Source organism: Oncorhynchus clarkii, chromosome 29 (assembly GCF_045791955.1).
Source record: "Oncorhynchus clarkii lewisi isolate Uvic-CL-2024 chromosome 29, UVic_Ocla_1.0, whole genome shotgun sequence".
Taxonomy (NCBI): domain Eukaryota; kingdom Metazoa; phylum Chordata; class Actinopteri; order Salmoniformes; family Salmonidae; genus Oncorhynchus; species Oncorhynchus clarkii.
Window position 1 is genome coordinate 12,639,991 of NC_092175.1, and position 14,726 is coordinate 12,654,716.

At 41.7% G+C, this 14,726-nt stretch overlaps 1 protein-coding gene across 1 annotated transcript in view; it reads right to left on the minus strand.

The window, feature by feature from the left end:
- Positions 1-11,245: 11,245 nt before the first annotated feature.
- Positions 11,246-14,726, minus strand: part of LOC139388140 (rho guanine nucleotide exchange factor 28-like) — a 79,379-nt gene continuing 75,898 nt past the window's right edge. The window contains exon 38 of the mRNA XM_071134723.1: positions 11,246-13,393. Coding sequence (XP_070990824.1) covers positions 13,215-13,393 — 179 coding nt within the window. The 3' untranslated portion in view covers positions 11,246-13,214. The remainder of the gene's footprint in view (positions 13,394-14,726) is intronic.

Sequence of the window (14,726 nt, forward strand, 5' to 3'; positions counted from 1 at the left end):
TTGGGGTGTTGCATGCTATCAGATAATAGCTTCTCATGCTTTCGCCGAAAAGCATTTTAAAAATCTGACTTGTTGGCTAGATTCACAACGAGTGTAGCTTTAATTCAATACCCTGCATGTGTATTTTGATGAACGTTTGAGTTTTAACGAGTACATTTAGCATTTAGCGTAGTGCATTTGCATTTCCAGGTGCCTACTTGAGACATCTGCGTCTCAAGTAGGAGCAAGAAGTCAACTAGGCAAGTCAATTAAGAACAAATTCTTATTTTCAATGACGGCCTAGGAACAGTGGGTTAACTTCTTGAGCATACTTGACACGCAGACGTCCCAAGTATGCCCCTGGAAATGCAAATGCGCTACGCTAAATGCTAAATGTACTCGTTACAACTCAATCTTTGATCAAAATTCACAAGCAGGGTATTGAATTAAAGCTACACTCGTTGTGAACCTAGCCAACAAGTCAGATTTTTAAAATGCTTTTCGGCGAAAGCATGAGAAGCTATTATCTGATAGCATGCACCCCCCAAAATGCCAGCACGACACGTAAACAACAGATTTTGCGGTAGCCGGCACTACCCAAAACGCAGAAATAAAATATAAAACATTCATTACCTTTGACGAGCTTCTTTCTTGGCACTCCTATATGCCCCATAAACATCACTATTGGGTCTTTTTTTCGTTTAAATCGGTCCATATATACCCAAAATAGCTTTGTATGGAAGCTGTGTCATTCAGAAAAAATCATTGTTTTTAAACGCTGCGTAATTTTTTTAAATTAAAAAAGTTGACGATAAACTTTCACAAAACACTTCGAAATCCAACTTTAGGTATTAGTAAATGTTTATAATCTATCAAAATGATTACAGGGCGATGTCTTTTCAATAGGTCTTCACTTGCAAAAACAATGGCTTCTAATATCTCCCTCAACTGCATCCGGGTGAAGACTGGGAAACTGGAGGTCAGATAGAAGGATTTTCCAACAATTAATTCAATTGAAAATTAGGACAATGGCGCCATCGTGCGGAATTTGTATGAATTTCAGGCAGATCGCCATTAAATTCTGTTCTCTTTTAATAACTGGTGGAAGTGACTTATGGAAATTATTTTTAGCTTTCAGAGAGCAGTTTTTCTTGCGTTTTTCAATGAAACACACGATCTGTTATAGTCACAGCCGTGATTTAACCAGTTTTATAAACTTCAGAGTGTTTTCTATCCACACATACTAATCATATGCATATACTATATTCCTGGCATGAGTAGCAGGACGCTGAAAAGTTGCGCGATTTTTAACAGAATTTTCGAAAAAGGAAGGGGTAGAAGTAAGAGGTTTTAACTGCCTGTTCAGGGGCAGAACGACAGATTTGTACCTTGTCAGCTAGGGGGATATGAACTTGCAACCTTTCGGTTACTAGCCCAACGCTCTAACCACTAGGCTACCCTGCCGCCCCAATAGCCCTACTTCATCTCTCAAAGGAAAAACATCAACCAATTTCCAAAGACTGTTGACATCTAGTGGAAGCGAGAGGATCTGCAAGCAAGTGCCACAGAAATCTAGATCCACATAGAAAACCCATTGAAAAGAGTGACCTCAAATGTTCTTTTCCTGGATGGATGTTTCTCAGGTTTTGCCTGCCATATCAGTTCTGTTATACGCACAGACAATATTTTAAGTTTTAGAAAACACTCTAAATCTATATGCATATCCTAGCTTCTGGGCCTGAGTAGCAGGCAGTCTACTTTGGGCATGCTTTTCATCCGGACGTGAAAATACAGCGCCCTAGCCCGAAGAGGCTAACCAAACACTAACTACACTGACACTGCGACACATACTTACACACAAAACACATGCATATTGATGCCACACACACACACACACACACACATATTCCCTCACACTCTTCACATATGCTGCTGCTACTCTGTTTATTATCTATGCCTAGTCACTTTACCTCTACCTACATGTACATTTTACAACAATTACCTTGACTAACCCGTATCCCTGCATATTGACTCCGTTCCAGTACCCCTTGTATATAGCCCCGGTATTGTCATTTTATTGTGTTATTGTGATTTTTTGCACATTTTTCTTACTTACTTTTTTAAACTGCTTTATTGGTTAAGGACTCATAAGTAAGCATTTGACAGTAAGGTTGTATTCGGGCACGTGACAAATAAAACTTATTCTGTGAGACCATTGGCACAGAGCGGGTTGATGATAGGGCCGATGACAGCTGGGGGAATCGGGAGTGTGCTCCAATGGGAAAAACTACAGAAACACCACGTCATCAGCTCTATGGCTGAGTGTCCTAGCTTGTCCATCGGTCTATCTGACTGCATGCAAGCTGCTTGTTACACTGACAGAAATGTCTGGTGATGCCGAGGGCTTAAGAACACACGTTTTAAGTGTTAACAATGCTTAAAGGGATAGTTTGTGACTTTGGCAATGAAGCCCTTCAACTTCTTCCCCAGTCAGATGAACTCGTGGATACCATTTTTAAGTCTCTGTGTGCAGTTCGAAGGACGTTGCTAACCAGCGTCAGTGCAATTGCTAACTGGCATTAGCTCAATGACTAGAAGTACACTGAGTATACAAAACATTAAGAACACCTGCTCTTGACATGACATGCTGACCAGGTGAATCCAGGTGAAAGCTATGATCCCTTATTGATGTCACTTGAAAAATCCGCTTGAAATCAGTGTAGATTAATGAGAGACAGGTTAAAGAAGGATTTCTAGGCGTTGAGACAATTGAGATATTGTGTGTGTGCCATTCATAGGGTGAATGGGCAAGACAAAAGATTGAAATGCCTTTGAATGCGGTATGGTAGTAAGTGCCAGGCACAACGGTTTGTGTCAAGAACTGCAACGCTGCTGGGTTTTTCACACTCAACAGTTTCCCGTGTGTATCAAGAATATCAAGAAACTACCTCTTAACTTCCTTCATACTGAACGAAAAGACATAAAAATGGTATCCACAAGTTCATCTGACTCTCCAGAATCCCAAACGATCCCCATCTATTGCCTGTGGGGATGTCTGAAAACTAGCCAGCACGATCACAAAACCATATAATTATCATGATATTTTTAAGTGGTAAACGCACAGCCCGACCTCACCATTACTGAGACGCTTGCTTTTGAAGTCCACTGCAGACTGACATGCAGATAGCAGATAATCCCTCTCTTTCTGAGCGCCAGAATGTCAACCATTGGTTCATTACCTGGAGGGTAGGACATTGTTAAGGTTGAGAGTGATGTGACAGACAGGGTGCTGTTGGGAAAGATCACAGTTCTGACTGAGGTGGTGGTGATGAGGCTTCAGAGGATTAGAAAGTCTTAGAGCCTGGACACTCACAGGTGGAGAACAGGGGGACGGAGGATGATGGAGGGAGAGAGAGAGAGAAGGACAGGAAAAACAACAGAGAGCAGGAGAAAAAGGAGATGTGAGGATGGAGGATAAAGAGGCTGGGGGCATTTTTTTTAATTAATTAATTAATTGAACCTTTATTTTATCAGGGAGACATACTGAGACCAAGGTCTCTTTTGCAGATGAGCCCTGAATTACACACATTACAGAAAATACATAAATACAAAATAGAAACACAGTCATAAAAAACAAACTCATTCATCTGTAAAAAGGTCTTCAATCAGCTTTCTGAATTGGCCTAGAGGCACCAAAAGAACTCATTTAATTCCAGGAGCTGATTCAACAAATAAGGTGCAAAAAAAAATGTAGTAACTTGTTTGACATCAAAGAGGGCCAACCAACTTTCTGGTAGAGAATGAGGTGATGAGTACTAAAATTGTTGCCCGTAATAAAGCGCAGCGTGCTATGACACACTGCATCTAACGGCTTTAGTGAAGTGGCAGCTGCGTTCAGTCTAGGACCGATCAGAACATAGACTGAATAATGTACTTTCTACTATTTAGCGAGAGGCAGGACATATTTTTTTTATAGAAGCCCATTTGTATTCTCATCTTTTCATCTATCCAGATATGTTTATAAGAAGGGACACAATCAATATGGACACCATCCAAAGTACATATGCTTAAATCATATTTTTATGCACTCTAGAGAACATATACATAGTTTTACCTGCATTCAATACTAATTTCAGTTTAATACAGTTTTTCTGTAATACAATGAAGGCAGACTGTAGTTCAGACAGAGCCTGGTCAACCATGGGGGAAATAGCATACACAACAGTATCATTGGCATTCAAGTCCAGGTTACAATTCTTTCCAGACATGTAAGCAGTAAAACTTAAAAGTAAAAGGACAGAGAATCGACCCCTGCGGGACACCTTTCGTAATATCCAGGAAACCTGTTTTAACACCATCAGTAGATACACATTGAATTCCATCTGTCAAGTAATTTTAAAACCAGTTACATGCAGCCTGGTCTAGGCCAATTGAGTAAAGCCTCTGAATTTGCAATGAGTGGTCAACAGTATTGAAAGCATTTGACAGGTCTATGAAGAGAGCAGCATAATAACGCCTTTTATCCTTACAGTTAAGCACACAAGTTATAACTAGGGACACAGCAGAGACAGTGCTATAACCTGGTCTAAAACCCAACATTTAGAATACATTTCAAAAGATAAGAAAGATCTTAGCTGAGAATAAATAAAGGATTCTACTATAGCTAGGCAAGAAAGTTTAAAAATAGGCCGATAATTATTTAGGTCACAAGGGTCACCACCTTGGTGAAGGGGGGAGTACATGGGCCGCCTACCAAACCTTGGGGATAGTACCAGATATAATCATCAGGTTAAAAATATGTTCACAGGTACAGTATATGTCAGTCATTTGCGGTGACTCACGCCAAACCAAAGCGAACCCAGGGTATATCCTCTGGTGTTCCGCACCTCTGTGGATTATCCATGCGCTCAAAGCCTTTTCAGACATACTGTCATCTTAACCAATAAGAGGAATTAACAATCCTCTTCTTCTATTCAAAAAGGATCAACAACAAAAAATCTCCATTATGGTCTTTTGAAGGTGGAACTTTCTGTCAGAGAGCAGCGAGTGGGAACATGCTTTTGAGTGTGATCAAACATTAGGCTGTCACACGTGCAGCTCAGCACACAACATCTAACACAACACGGGGACACACCCTCTAACCCCTTCACATGACGCTCGATGGAGGAAGCTTTGGCAAATCATGTTTCCCCCTTTCAAACTAATTCCTGTGTGACAGCTTCTAAATGAATCCCCTGGTTCTGCCATGTAAACCTTAATGTTGTGATGACGTCGAACACAGGTCCATCACACAACGTTGAGAGTTGGGACAGGTCATCTGATATGAAAGAGGGGCGTCGGAAACAAAGGTGTGTGTTTGGGTATGTTTGTCTGTCTGTCTGTATATGTGTGTATGTGCGTGTGTGTGCGCGTGCGCGCGTGCGTGCGTGCATGCGTGGGTGAAAAGGGGGATCCCTCTGGGATCTGTTTCGCCACAGAATTTGTCGTTACATGCCATAGCTTTGAGAATTTCTTCCTTTATTTCATCAAAGCCACCAAATGTGTCTGTATTACAGTGTTTATGGATAAAGATTGCTGCACCTTGACACAGCTGGGGACAATATGTGTGTTAAAGGGGGCACATATGAGCCACTTTAAAGCCTATAGGTCCGAGGTCAAGATGAGAGGGTTGGTTAAAGGTCCATATGCAGATGTTTTCTCTCTCTCTATCAAATCATTTTTTGGGGAACAATTAAGTACCTTAAGTACCTTACTGTGATTGTTTTCAATTAAAATTGTGAAGAAGAAACAACATTTTGGTAAGACTGTCAGAGTAGTAATTTCAAACAGCTTTTACACTAAAAGGGCATTATCATATTTTTCACAATTTTCCAGTATTATTAAAACCTCAGTGTGGAAATGTATATAAAACACAGCATGTTTTGACATCACTGGGCCTTTAACATAACATCCCTCGCTTATTTGTCATATTACTTGATTTGCGATTAAAATAGAATTCAACAACTACAAATACTGACTGCTTGTCTGGAGGCATACATATACACTGAACAAAAATATAGATGTAAAGTGTTGGTCCCATGTTTCATGAGCTGAAATAAAATCCCAGAAATATTATTCACACATAAAAAGCGTATTTCTCTCACATTTTGTGCACAAATTTGTTTTCATCCACCTGACAGGTGTGGCATATCAAAAAGCTGATTAAACAGCATGATCACTTGTGCTGGACACAATAAAAGGCCACTTTAAAATGTGCAGTTTTGTCACACAACACAATGCAACACATGTCTCAAGTTTTGTTGGAGCGTGCAATTGGAATGCTGACTGCAGGAATATCCACCAGATCTGTTGCCAGAGAATTAAATGTTAATTTCTCTACCGTAAGCTGCCTCCAATGTCGTTTTATAGAATTTGGCAGTACGTCCCACCGGCCTCACAACTGCAACGTGTCACCACGCCAACCCAGGACCTCCACATCCGGATTCTTCAGCTTCGGGATCGTCTGGGGGGAGGAGTATTTCTGTCTGTAATAAAGTCATTTTGTGGGGAAAAACTCATTCTGATTGGCTGGACCTGGCTCCCCAGTGGATGGGCTTGGTTGCCAAGTGGGTGGGCCTATGCCCTCCAATGCCCACTCATGGCTGCAGCCATGCTCAGTAATGTGATATCCATAGATCTAAGCAATGGCAACTAATGTTCTCAAATTCCAAACCTTCATACTCCACTGCTATGACCATTCCTCATGTAACCCTGGCATGCCACCACAGCCCTACTGCCCGGGGAAAACTAGTTTATGGAAGTTGTAAAACGAAATAAAAAATAAATGAGAAAAAAATTGTTACACCTAAAGTTGATTTTCCTCCCATAAAGCTTGTTTTGATGCCAAACACACTAGACTGTAGTTATACCGAGGCTAGTGTGTCACCATATATCAGCCAGAGAGGAATCCAATAAGTTGCATAAATGCTGTATATTGTTGGTATCTCTAATAAAATCCCTCCTCAGCTGGATGTGTTTTAATGGTTGTTATTTATATTTGGTCTGGACAGTTTTATTCCGAACGCCCACAGAAATCATTACAGTTCCCCATGGGGAGGGCATAAGCACTCTGCATTCTCAACACTCCGCGGTTGTGAACACACACACACACACACACTCACACTCACACTCACACTCCACGTTCCTCTGGGGTAGATGACTCAGAAGTAGGGAGGTGACAAATGGATAATTTTTCTTAACGGACAATTTTATAGTTTTTCTGTTAAAACGATAAGAAAAATTTATAAAATTCCACGTGAATTCACAACACAGATGGTCTGCATCACACTTCCTGCAGAGAGAGAAAGAACATTTGATCATTTATGCTGCCGCTGCTCTTGCTTTCCACGAGAGTGGCGCGTGTAACTTGTTGTTGTCATCCACTCACAAAACATCAAAACGCATTAGGCTACAGTCATAGGAGCTAGAGACTCTGTGGCAAGTTATTAGGAGATATCTAGGCTAATCAATGGAAAATGGAATTAAAATTACAAAACTAAAAGTTCAATTTAAAAATGACAGGTTACAACACCAAGAGCCAACAGGCAAGCTGCTACTTAATAATCTGAATTGAGTTGTTGTTATTTACTGTAGGAAGGGGAGAAAGCACACAGTTAAAGTTATGTAGTCTCAATTAGCCTAGCTAACACTAGCTAGATAGCTTAACTAGCTTCTCTCGGTTTGATGCTGTCAAGACAGGTACTATGTGTAATTAGATGAGATGATAAATATCTAGCAATAAGTTAGCAGTGTTGTGTATTCATCGATGCCAAGGGAAGTCAGGCTTCCCCAAAAATGTACCAAGAAAATAAGAAAAATACATCACATATTGCATCTTTCGCCTCTGTGTTTCATAATTTTTTTCAAAATTCGTAAGAGGCTGAATGTATCTCACTAGAGTAAGCATCCCAGCGTGTGAAACAGCACCCCTCTGTCTCAGTATGTATAGCCCATCTATCTGATGTTGTCTGCTTAAAAAGAGTATGACATTGTTGCCGCCAGTAGCATTGAATGCATCGGGAGCCAGCGAGCATTTGGTCTCCCTTCATAAAAAAATGATAGACATTCAGCGTTGAGCTAAACTGAGTAAGCTATGAATGGTCCTGGAGCAAAACAACAAAAAAAACGTCAAGGGAAGCCATGTTGGATTTGGCTTCACAACAATCACATCAAAAGCAAAACGGAATTTACAGAAAAAACGTTAAATGTTGCATCTCGTTGGGTCATTGTCCTCCGGTGGCTAGCTAGCTAAAATCGTCCCTTTCCTAAATTAGCCATGGATGGAGATAGGAATGTGGACTTTTAATGAATTTTTTATTAAATCTCTGTACTGGCCAATGATTATAACAGTGATTCAGATCCAACAATTAACTCATACATTGTGTCCCTGGCAGGATGGAAGTTCAATATGTAGCTAGTTGTAGTAGGCTAATGTTAATTAGCTGTCCTGGCGCATCATTGCCCATAAAAGGAAGTTAGGCTAGCAAGCAAGCATTTTAGCCAGGTAGCCTTGGACAACAAAAACTAAAATCTTGTACTGTATGACATAGTCATAGACTGTTTCGTCAACATGAAAGAGAGGAGAATGGCATTGGCGTTTCTCTACAAGTAGGGTTAGTGAGTCAACATGTTTTTCTACTTGCTCGCACACACACACAAATCAGTATCATGGACAGTCACATCATATTAGCTTACTTTGATTGGACTAAATTGTTTTTGGTATATTTTAGGTGTCACTGTATTAGACTAAGCATAGGTGATTTGATGATGTTGAAGTTGAAATGGTGATGGAATAGTGGAGGCAACGCCTGTTTTCTTTGCAACTTGCGGTAACTCTCCGTGGTTCTAAATCATTAGTTGTTTAGTAGTCAGAAAATGTTGTAGGTCATGTAACTGTTTGTTAAATGCAATATGCTTTATGGACTTCACCAGACATATGTTGGTCTCCAGTTTTGTGATGAAACAACCTTTATTTTACTAGGCAAGTCAGTTAAGAAGAAATTCTTATTTACAATGATGGCCTTCCCCGGCCAAAGCCGGACGACGCTGGGCCAATTGTGCGCCTCCCTATAGGACTCCCAATCACGGCCGGATGTGATATAGCCTGGATTCGAACCAGGTACTGTAGTGACGCGACACCTCTTGCACTGAGATGCAGCGCCTTAGACCGCTGCCCCACTCGGGAGCCCAAAATATACCATGGTGGCAAGGCATACTTTTATTTAACTAGGCAAGTCACGGCCAGTTGTGTTACAGCCTGGATTCGAACCCAAGTGTAGCAGTAGTAGTGGAGTAGTGATGCCTCAAGAACTGAGATGCTGTGCCTTAGACCGCTGCACCACTCGAGAGCCCCAGGAAACAGTATGAACTAACAGATATAGCGCAAATACAAAGGTTGTTAATATGGATTTTATTCTGTCTTGGCTTCCCCACTGTTTGACACACGCACCGCTACTGTATGTTAGTCGACCAGCGCGAGTCGACTTGATTACTATCTCTCTCTCTCTCTCTCCCCTCCCTGCTCCCCTTATCACTCACATACACACACCACACTGCCCTTACCCCTCTCCATGCTTGAGCAGCTGCTTGGCTTCTCTCTCCCTCCTGCAATACAGGGAAAAAAAATTATGGTGATGGTGCAACGTTGAAAGTCACTGAGCTCTTCAGTAAGGCCATTCTGCTGCCAATGTTTGTCTATGGAGATAGCATAGCTATGTGCTCGATTTTATACACCTGTCATTAACGGGGGTTGCTGAAATAGCCGAATCCACTCATTTGAAGGGGTGTCCACATACTTTTGTATATATAGTGTATAAACAAACAAATGTAAACGATTTTACAATTACAGATCATATAAGGAAATCAGTCAATTGAAATAAATTCATTAGGCCCTAATCTATGGATTTCATATGACTGGCAATAAAGATATGCATCTGTTGGTCATAGATAAAAACATTTTTTTAAAGGTAGTGGCGTGAAACAGAAAACCGGTCAGTATTTGGTGTGACCACCATCTGATGTAAGGACTTAAGAAATACATTTGATTGATTGATACTGTATTGCCACTAGCAACTTTGGTCTCACCAGTTACCAGCCTAACAATGTTTTCCCTTAAATATCTCCATTGTATGTGTTTGTGTCAGTCCCCCATTGAGAGCTCATCTTTATTCAGACCTACATGCTGCTCTAGTGAACACACACACACACACACACACACACACACACACACACACACACACACCACACACACACACACTTACACAGTGCTCCAGACTCTCCTTCCGCTTCACTCCCTTTGGCAGCCCCTGCCAGGTTGCCATGGTAACATCCGGAAGCGAGTCCCTTTGTGAAGGTTCTGGAGAGTTAAACTAAAACAAAAGGAACATTTTCATTTTCATGCTACTCTCGCTTTCTGCTCCAGCTTCAACATACTGATACAGTACAACAATCCTATGCCGCACGCACCCACGCAAATCCAATTAGACTAGGTATGCCACCAGAGACTCAAAGCGCTGATATTGCAAAGACTAATCTCAGTTTGAGCTGCAGAGCTGGCTATTGGGAAATAAGGGTAATGGAAACAGTGGAAACACGAAAGAGGCTACCTGGAGAATAGAAGGAGATCAAACACTGGGACTAAACAAACCCATCAAGGTCAGCAAAAAGATAAGTCCTCTTCTACTACCCTCCAACTTCACTCCCAGGAGAGATTATAGGAGGAGAAAATAAGGGAGAGGGAGGGGTAGAGAGAGAGGGGAGAGGTGGGGGGGGGGGTTTGAGGTAAGAGGGCTGTTGTATATCTTATTCATGTTTAGGGAGACAGGCAGGCATGTCATACTAACCTTAGAGCCAGCGAGTGAAGTGATGCACCTGCTGGCTTGCCACCTGCCACCTCTGGCACCTGTGTGTCGATTCATCAAGGTGTCTGTGTTTGTACGTGTCTATATAGGGCGGATGACTGGGCCAGCTGAACACCATCTATCCCCACATAACATATTCCAATAACAGGCACGTTCAAACCACTAACTGGTATACAGAACTCTCTCAGTCAAGTCAACATGACTGAGGTAGTGTTACAGTGTACTGAACTGAAAGGGTTGTCAGTTTGGTGGTTTTACCCATAGAAGTTTAAATGAATTCTCAACCTATTCCTATGGTTTTACCCTCCTGTTACATTCGTGTTTCAGAAGAAGCCGTACAATAACAATACAAACATCAAACACATATAAATGATTTGCATTTATATTCCACGATATCTAATACAGAGTAATGTTGTAGACAAGATAATGTACATAACCATATCTCCGTGTTATGATGCACTACAGACCAATCCAACGTACAACATAACCCAACAAGGAGTACAAGCGATAAAGCTCATCGACTATAAATAAATGAAGGCAGTGAAATATACACATAAAATTAAATTGACTGTATCACATCGTATCGACAACAAAAATCTGAACATAACCATTGTGCTGTTTTATATGTACGTCGATGAAGCTACCTATTACAATACCCTCGTGTATAACTAGATACTACGGCCGACTTCCAAATGGCACAGTATTCTCTATATTTTTCACACTTTTGACCAGAGCCCCATGGGCCATGGTCAAACCTGGAGCACTATATAGGGAATAGTTAACCATTCAGGACACACCCTACAATGTCCTTTAGGTTTAACGCTTTATTTTTGTTTTTAATGGTGGCTGCAGGACAGCTAAAGGCTGACTTTCAGGACATCTCAATGGTCATTAAAAAACAAAACATATTGGCACTAAAGTAGAACATGAATATTCAAGTGCAATGGTACAGCTCTTAGTAAAAAAAAAAGCAAGGTCACCTCTTAAGTGCGTACAAGATTAATTTCATCAGTCACCCTTCAACCATAGCTTACTACCCCATTACAATATCATTGCCGTGCATCACATTGTGATGCTTTCGCTAAAAAGATGTGAGGCATCACAATGTGGTGCATATAAACTGATACCAGGCTGACTTTACTATATTAGCAACTATATGTCAGACAAAATCCTAAATGACTGAACACCAAGTACAAGAAACAACATGCTATGAAATATGTGCCTTGATGAAAACAATGTAAAAAAATGGACATATTTGGTATCATTCACATCCAAAGCATTGTTTACATATAGAGTGCACTCTGTCACAGATGTAATACTTCAAAGTTCATTGAACATACAGTATAGGAATGTTTCTGCCCTATGGTTTTTGACCCCGATATGCAGTTGACCCTAATAAAATCTGTACTTCATCATATAGGCGGTAGTAGCGCAGTGTACGCTACTGTATCATTGATGGATTGCTATTGTCACAACATTATTCCTTAAAATCACAAGTCCTTCAGATGAAAACAAAGGCGTAGCACACCAAATCCCTTCTGATCATGGCATTTCACCTCATCCTTCACATCTAATGTGTATGCCGCATCCCGCTCGCATTGTAAATAGAGCTTGTCTGATGAATGGGCGAGCAGCAGTTTATTCCGCCACTAGACAATCAACCACAGACCGACTGTAGAGATTCAGCCTTTCTAGTGATATCTGACCCTCTGCTCTCTCTTTTTCCCCTGTGGTAACAGAGTGGACACCATTTCATTTGGGGAGAGCCTAATAAATAGCGCTGGACGGATGGGGACTAAAGGACAAGGGAGGGACAGAGAGAGGTAGACTGAAGCAGACTTAGGGCAGTGTGGGCCAGGGAAACAGAGAGATGGAGACTGATACGGGGGTGAGGAAAAAGGGGGAAGGCACTGCAGTAGGGTTGGGCAGGGGAAACAGATAAATATATTATGTCAATGGAGGGCCTCAGTCACAAAGGCCCGGTGGTAGCCCTGGAGCTGAACTCTAAACAGAGACGGATACACACACACTGTACATTCATGGACAAGTATAAACATATAGCAGTATAAAAGTCTCTCTCACAGGCAACACTTGGAGACACATATGGAGGGCACCAGGCAAAGATCACGGAGGGCAGAGGGGCAAAGCATGATGGGGAAGGGAGATGACTTTATATGTGCCAGATCTGGTTCTTCTTAAAACCTGGCCTAGCTATTTACTGTCCAGTCTGAGCCATCAAAGTCAATCCAGTCTGTGATTCTGAGCCTTCCTAAATCCATATCAAGTCTTTTGAGTCCTGGATTTGAAGGAGAGGGTTTAAGGTCTGTCTGTCCAGCCTCAGAGGTACACAATGTTCTCCTCTCCCCCCTCCTCCCCATCCCCACTCTCCGTCTCCAGGGGGACCAAGGAGGAGAGGACCAGTTGGTGGTCGCCATGGTGAGGTGCACCCTGATACTGTCCAGCCACAGTTGCCGTCGAGGACCACGTCTCCCTCACATAGCTGTGTGTGTTTATATCTGTATGGGTATAAATACATTATGTTTATATTAATTCATATTAAAGAGATAGTTCACCCATAATACAAAATGACACATATTACAAAATGCCACAAAAGTATCTACAAGTGAAGCAAAACAAAATATTACTTATAGATGATTTGAACATACTGCGAAAAATGCTAATATCGGTCCCATGACTTGAATGGGATTTGTGCCACAAATGCTAAAACGTTAGCAAGTGGAAACAGTGCCAGGGAAACTAAACCAAAGCATGGATTGCTGTCATACCTTGTCAATAGGAAACCATTATGTAATTTGGATGAAGTATCCCTTTAAGCAATTAATCATAGATATTAATCATATATATTCAAACTTAACCAACCACCAGCATTAAAGGCCCAGTACATGATTTTCCTGTGTTTTATATATATTTCCACACTATGAGATTGGAATAATACTGTGATATCGTGAAAATTATGATAATGCCCTTTTAGTGTAAGAGCGGTTTGAAAAGACCGCCTGCAATTGGTGGGATGGAGTTTTGACCTGGCTGGTGACATCACCAGGTGGTAAATTAGTTAATAGACCGATAAAAAAAGAGAGTTCCAATAACAGCTAGTTTTCGGTTTTCCCCGCCAAACTCAGACCACTCCCAGCTAGTGCTGAGCGATTAGTGCTTTTTGAAGTTGGTTTCGGTTAGAATATTTTTTTGAATCATTAAATGCACTATGTATTATGTGGGTTGAATTCTGTAACGGCTCATCATTTATTAACCATTCAACGTACTTTACTTTTTTGTCGTTTTTTGTACTTTTACCCCTTTTTCATGATATCCAATTGGTAGTTAACAGTCTTATCCCATAGCTGCAACTCCCGTACGGACTCGGGAGAGGCGAAGGTCGAGAGCCATGTGTCCTCCGAAACACGACGCTGTGTGCCAAGAAGCAGACTTCGGTTGCCAGTTGTACGGTGTTTCCTCTGACACGTTGGTGCGGCTGGCTTCCGGGTTAAGCAAGCAGTGTGTCAAGAAGCAGTGTAGAACATTGACAATGACATGTCACACTGCTCGCTTAACCCGGAAGCCAGCCGCACCAATGTGTCGGAGGAAACACCATACAACTGGCAACCGAAGTCAGCTTGCAGGCGCCAGGCCCGCCACAAGGAATCGCTAGAGCGCGATGGGACAAGGACATCCCGTCAGGCGAAACCCTCCCCTAACCCGGATGACGCTGGGCCAATTATGCGCCGCCTCATGGGTCTCCCGGTTACGGCCGGCTAGCCTAGTACATCACCCCCAACGTAGCATTGCGGACTTCTCCATTGACAATGATTGACTTCCGCTGGAACCCAA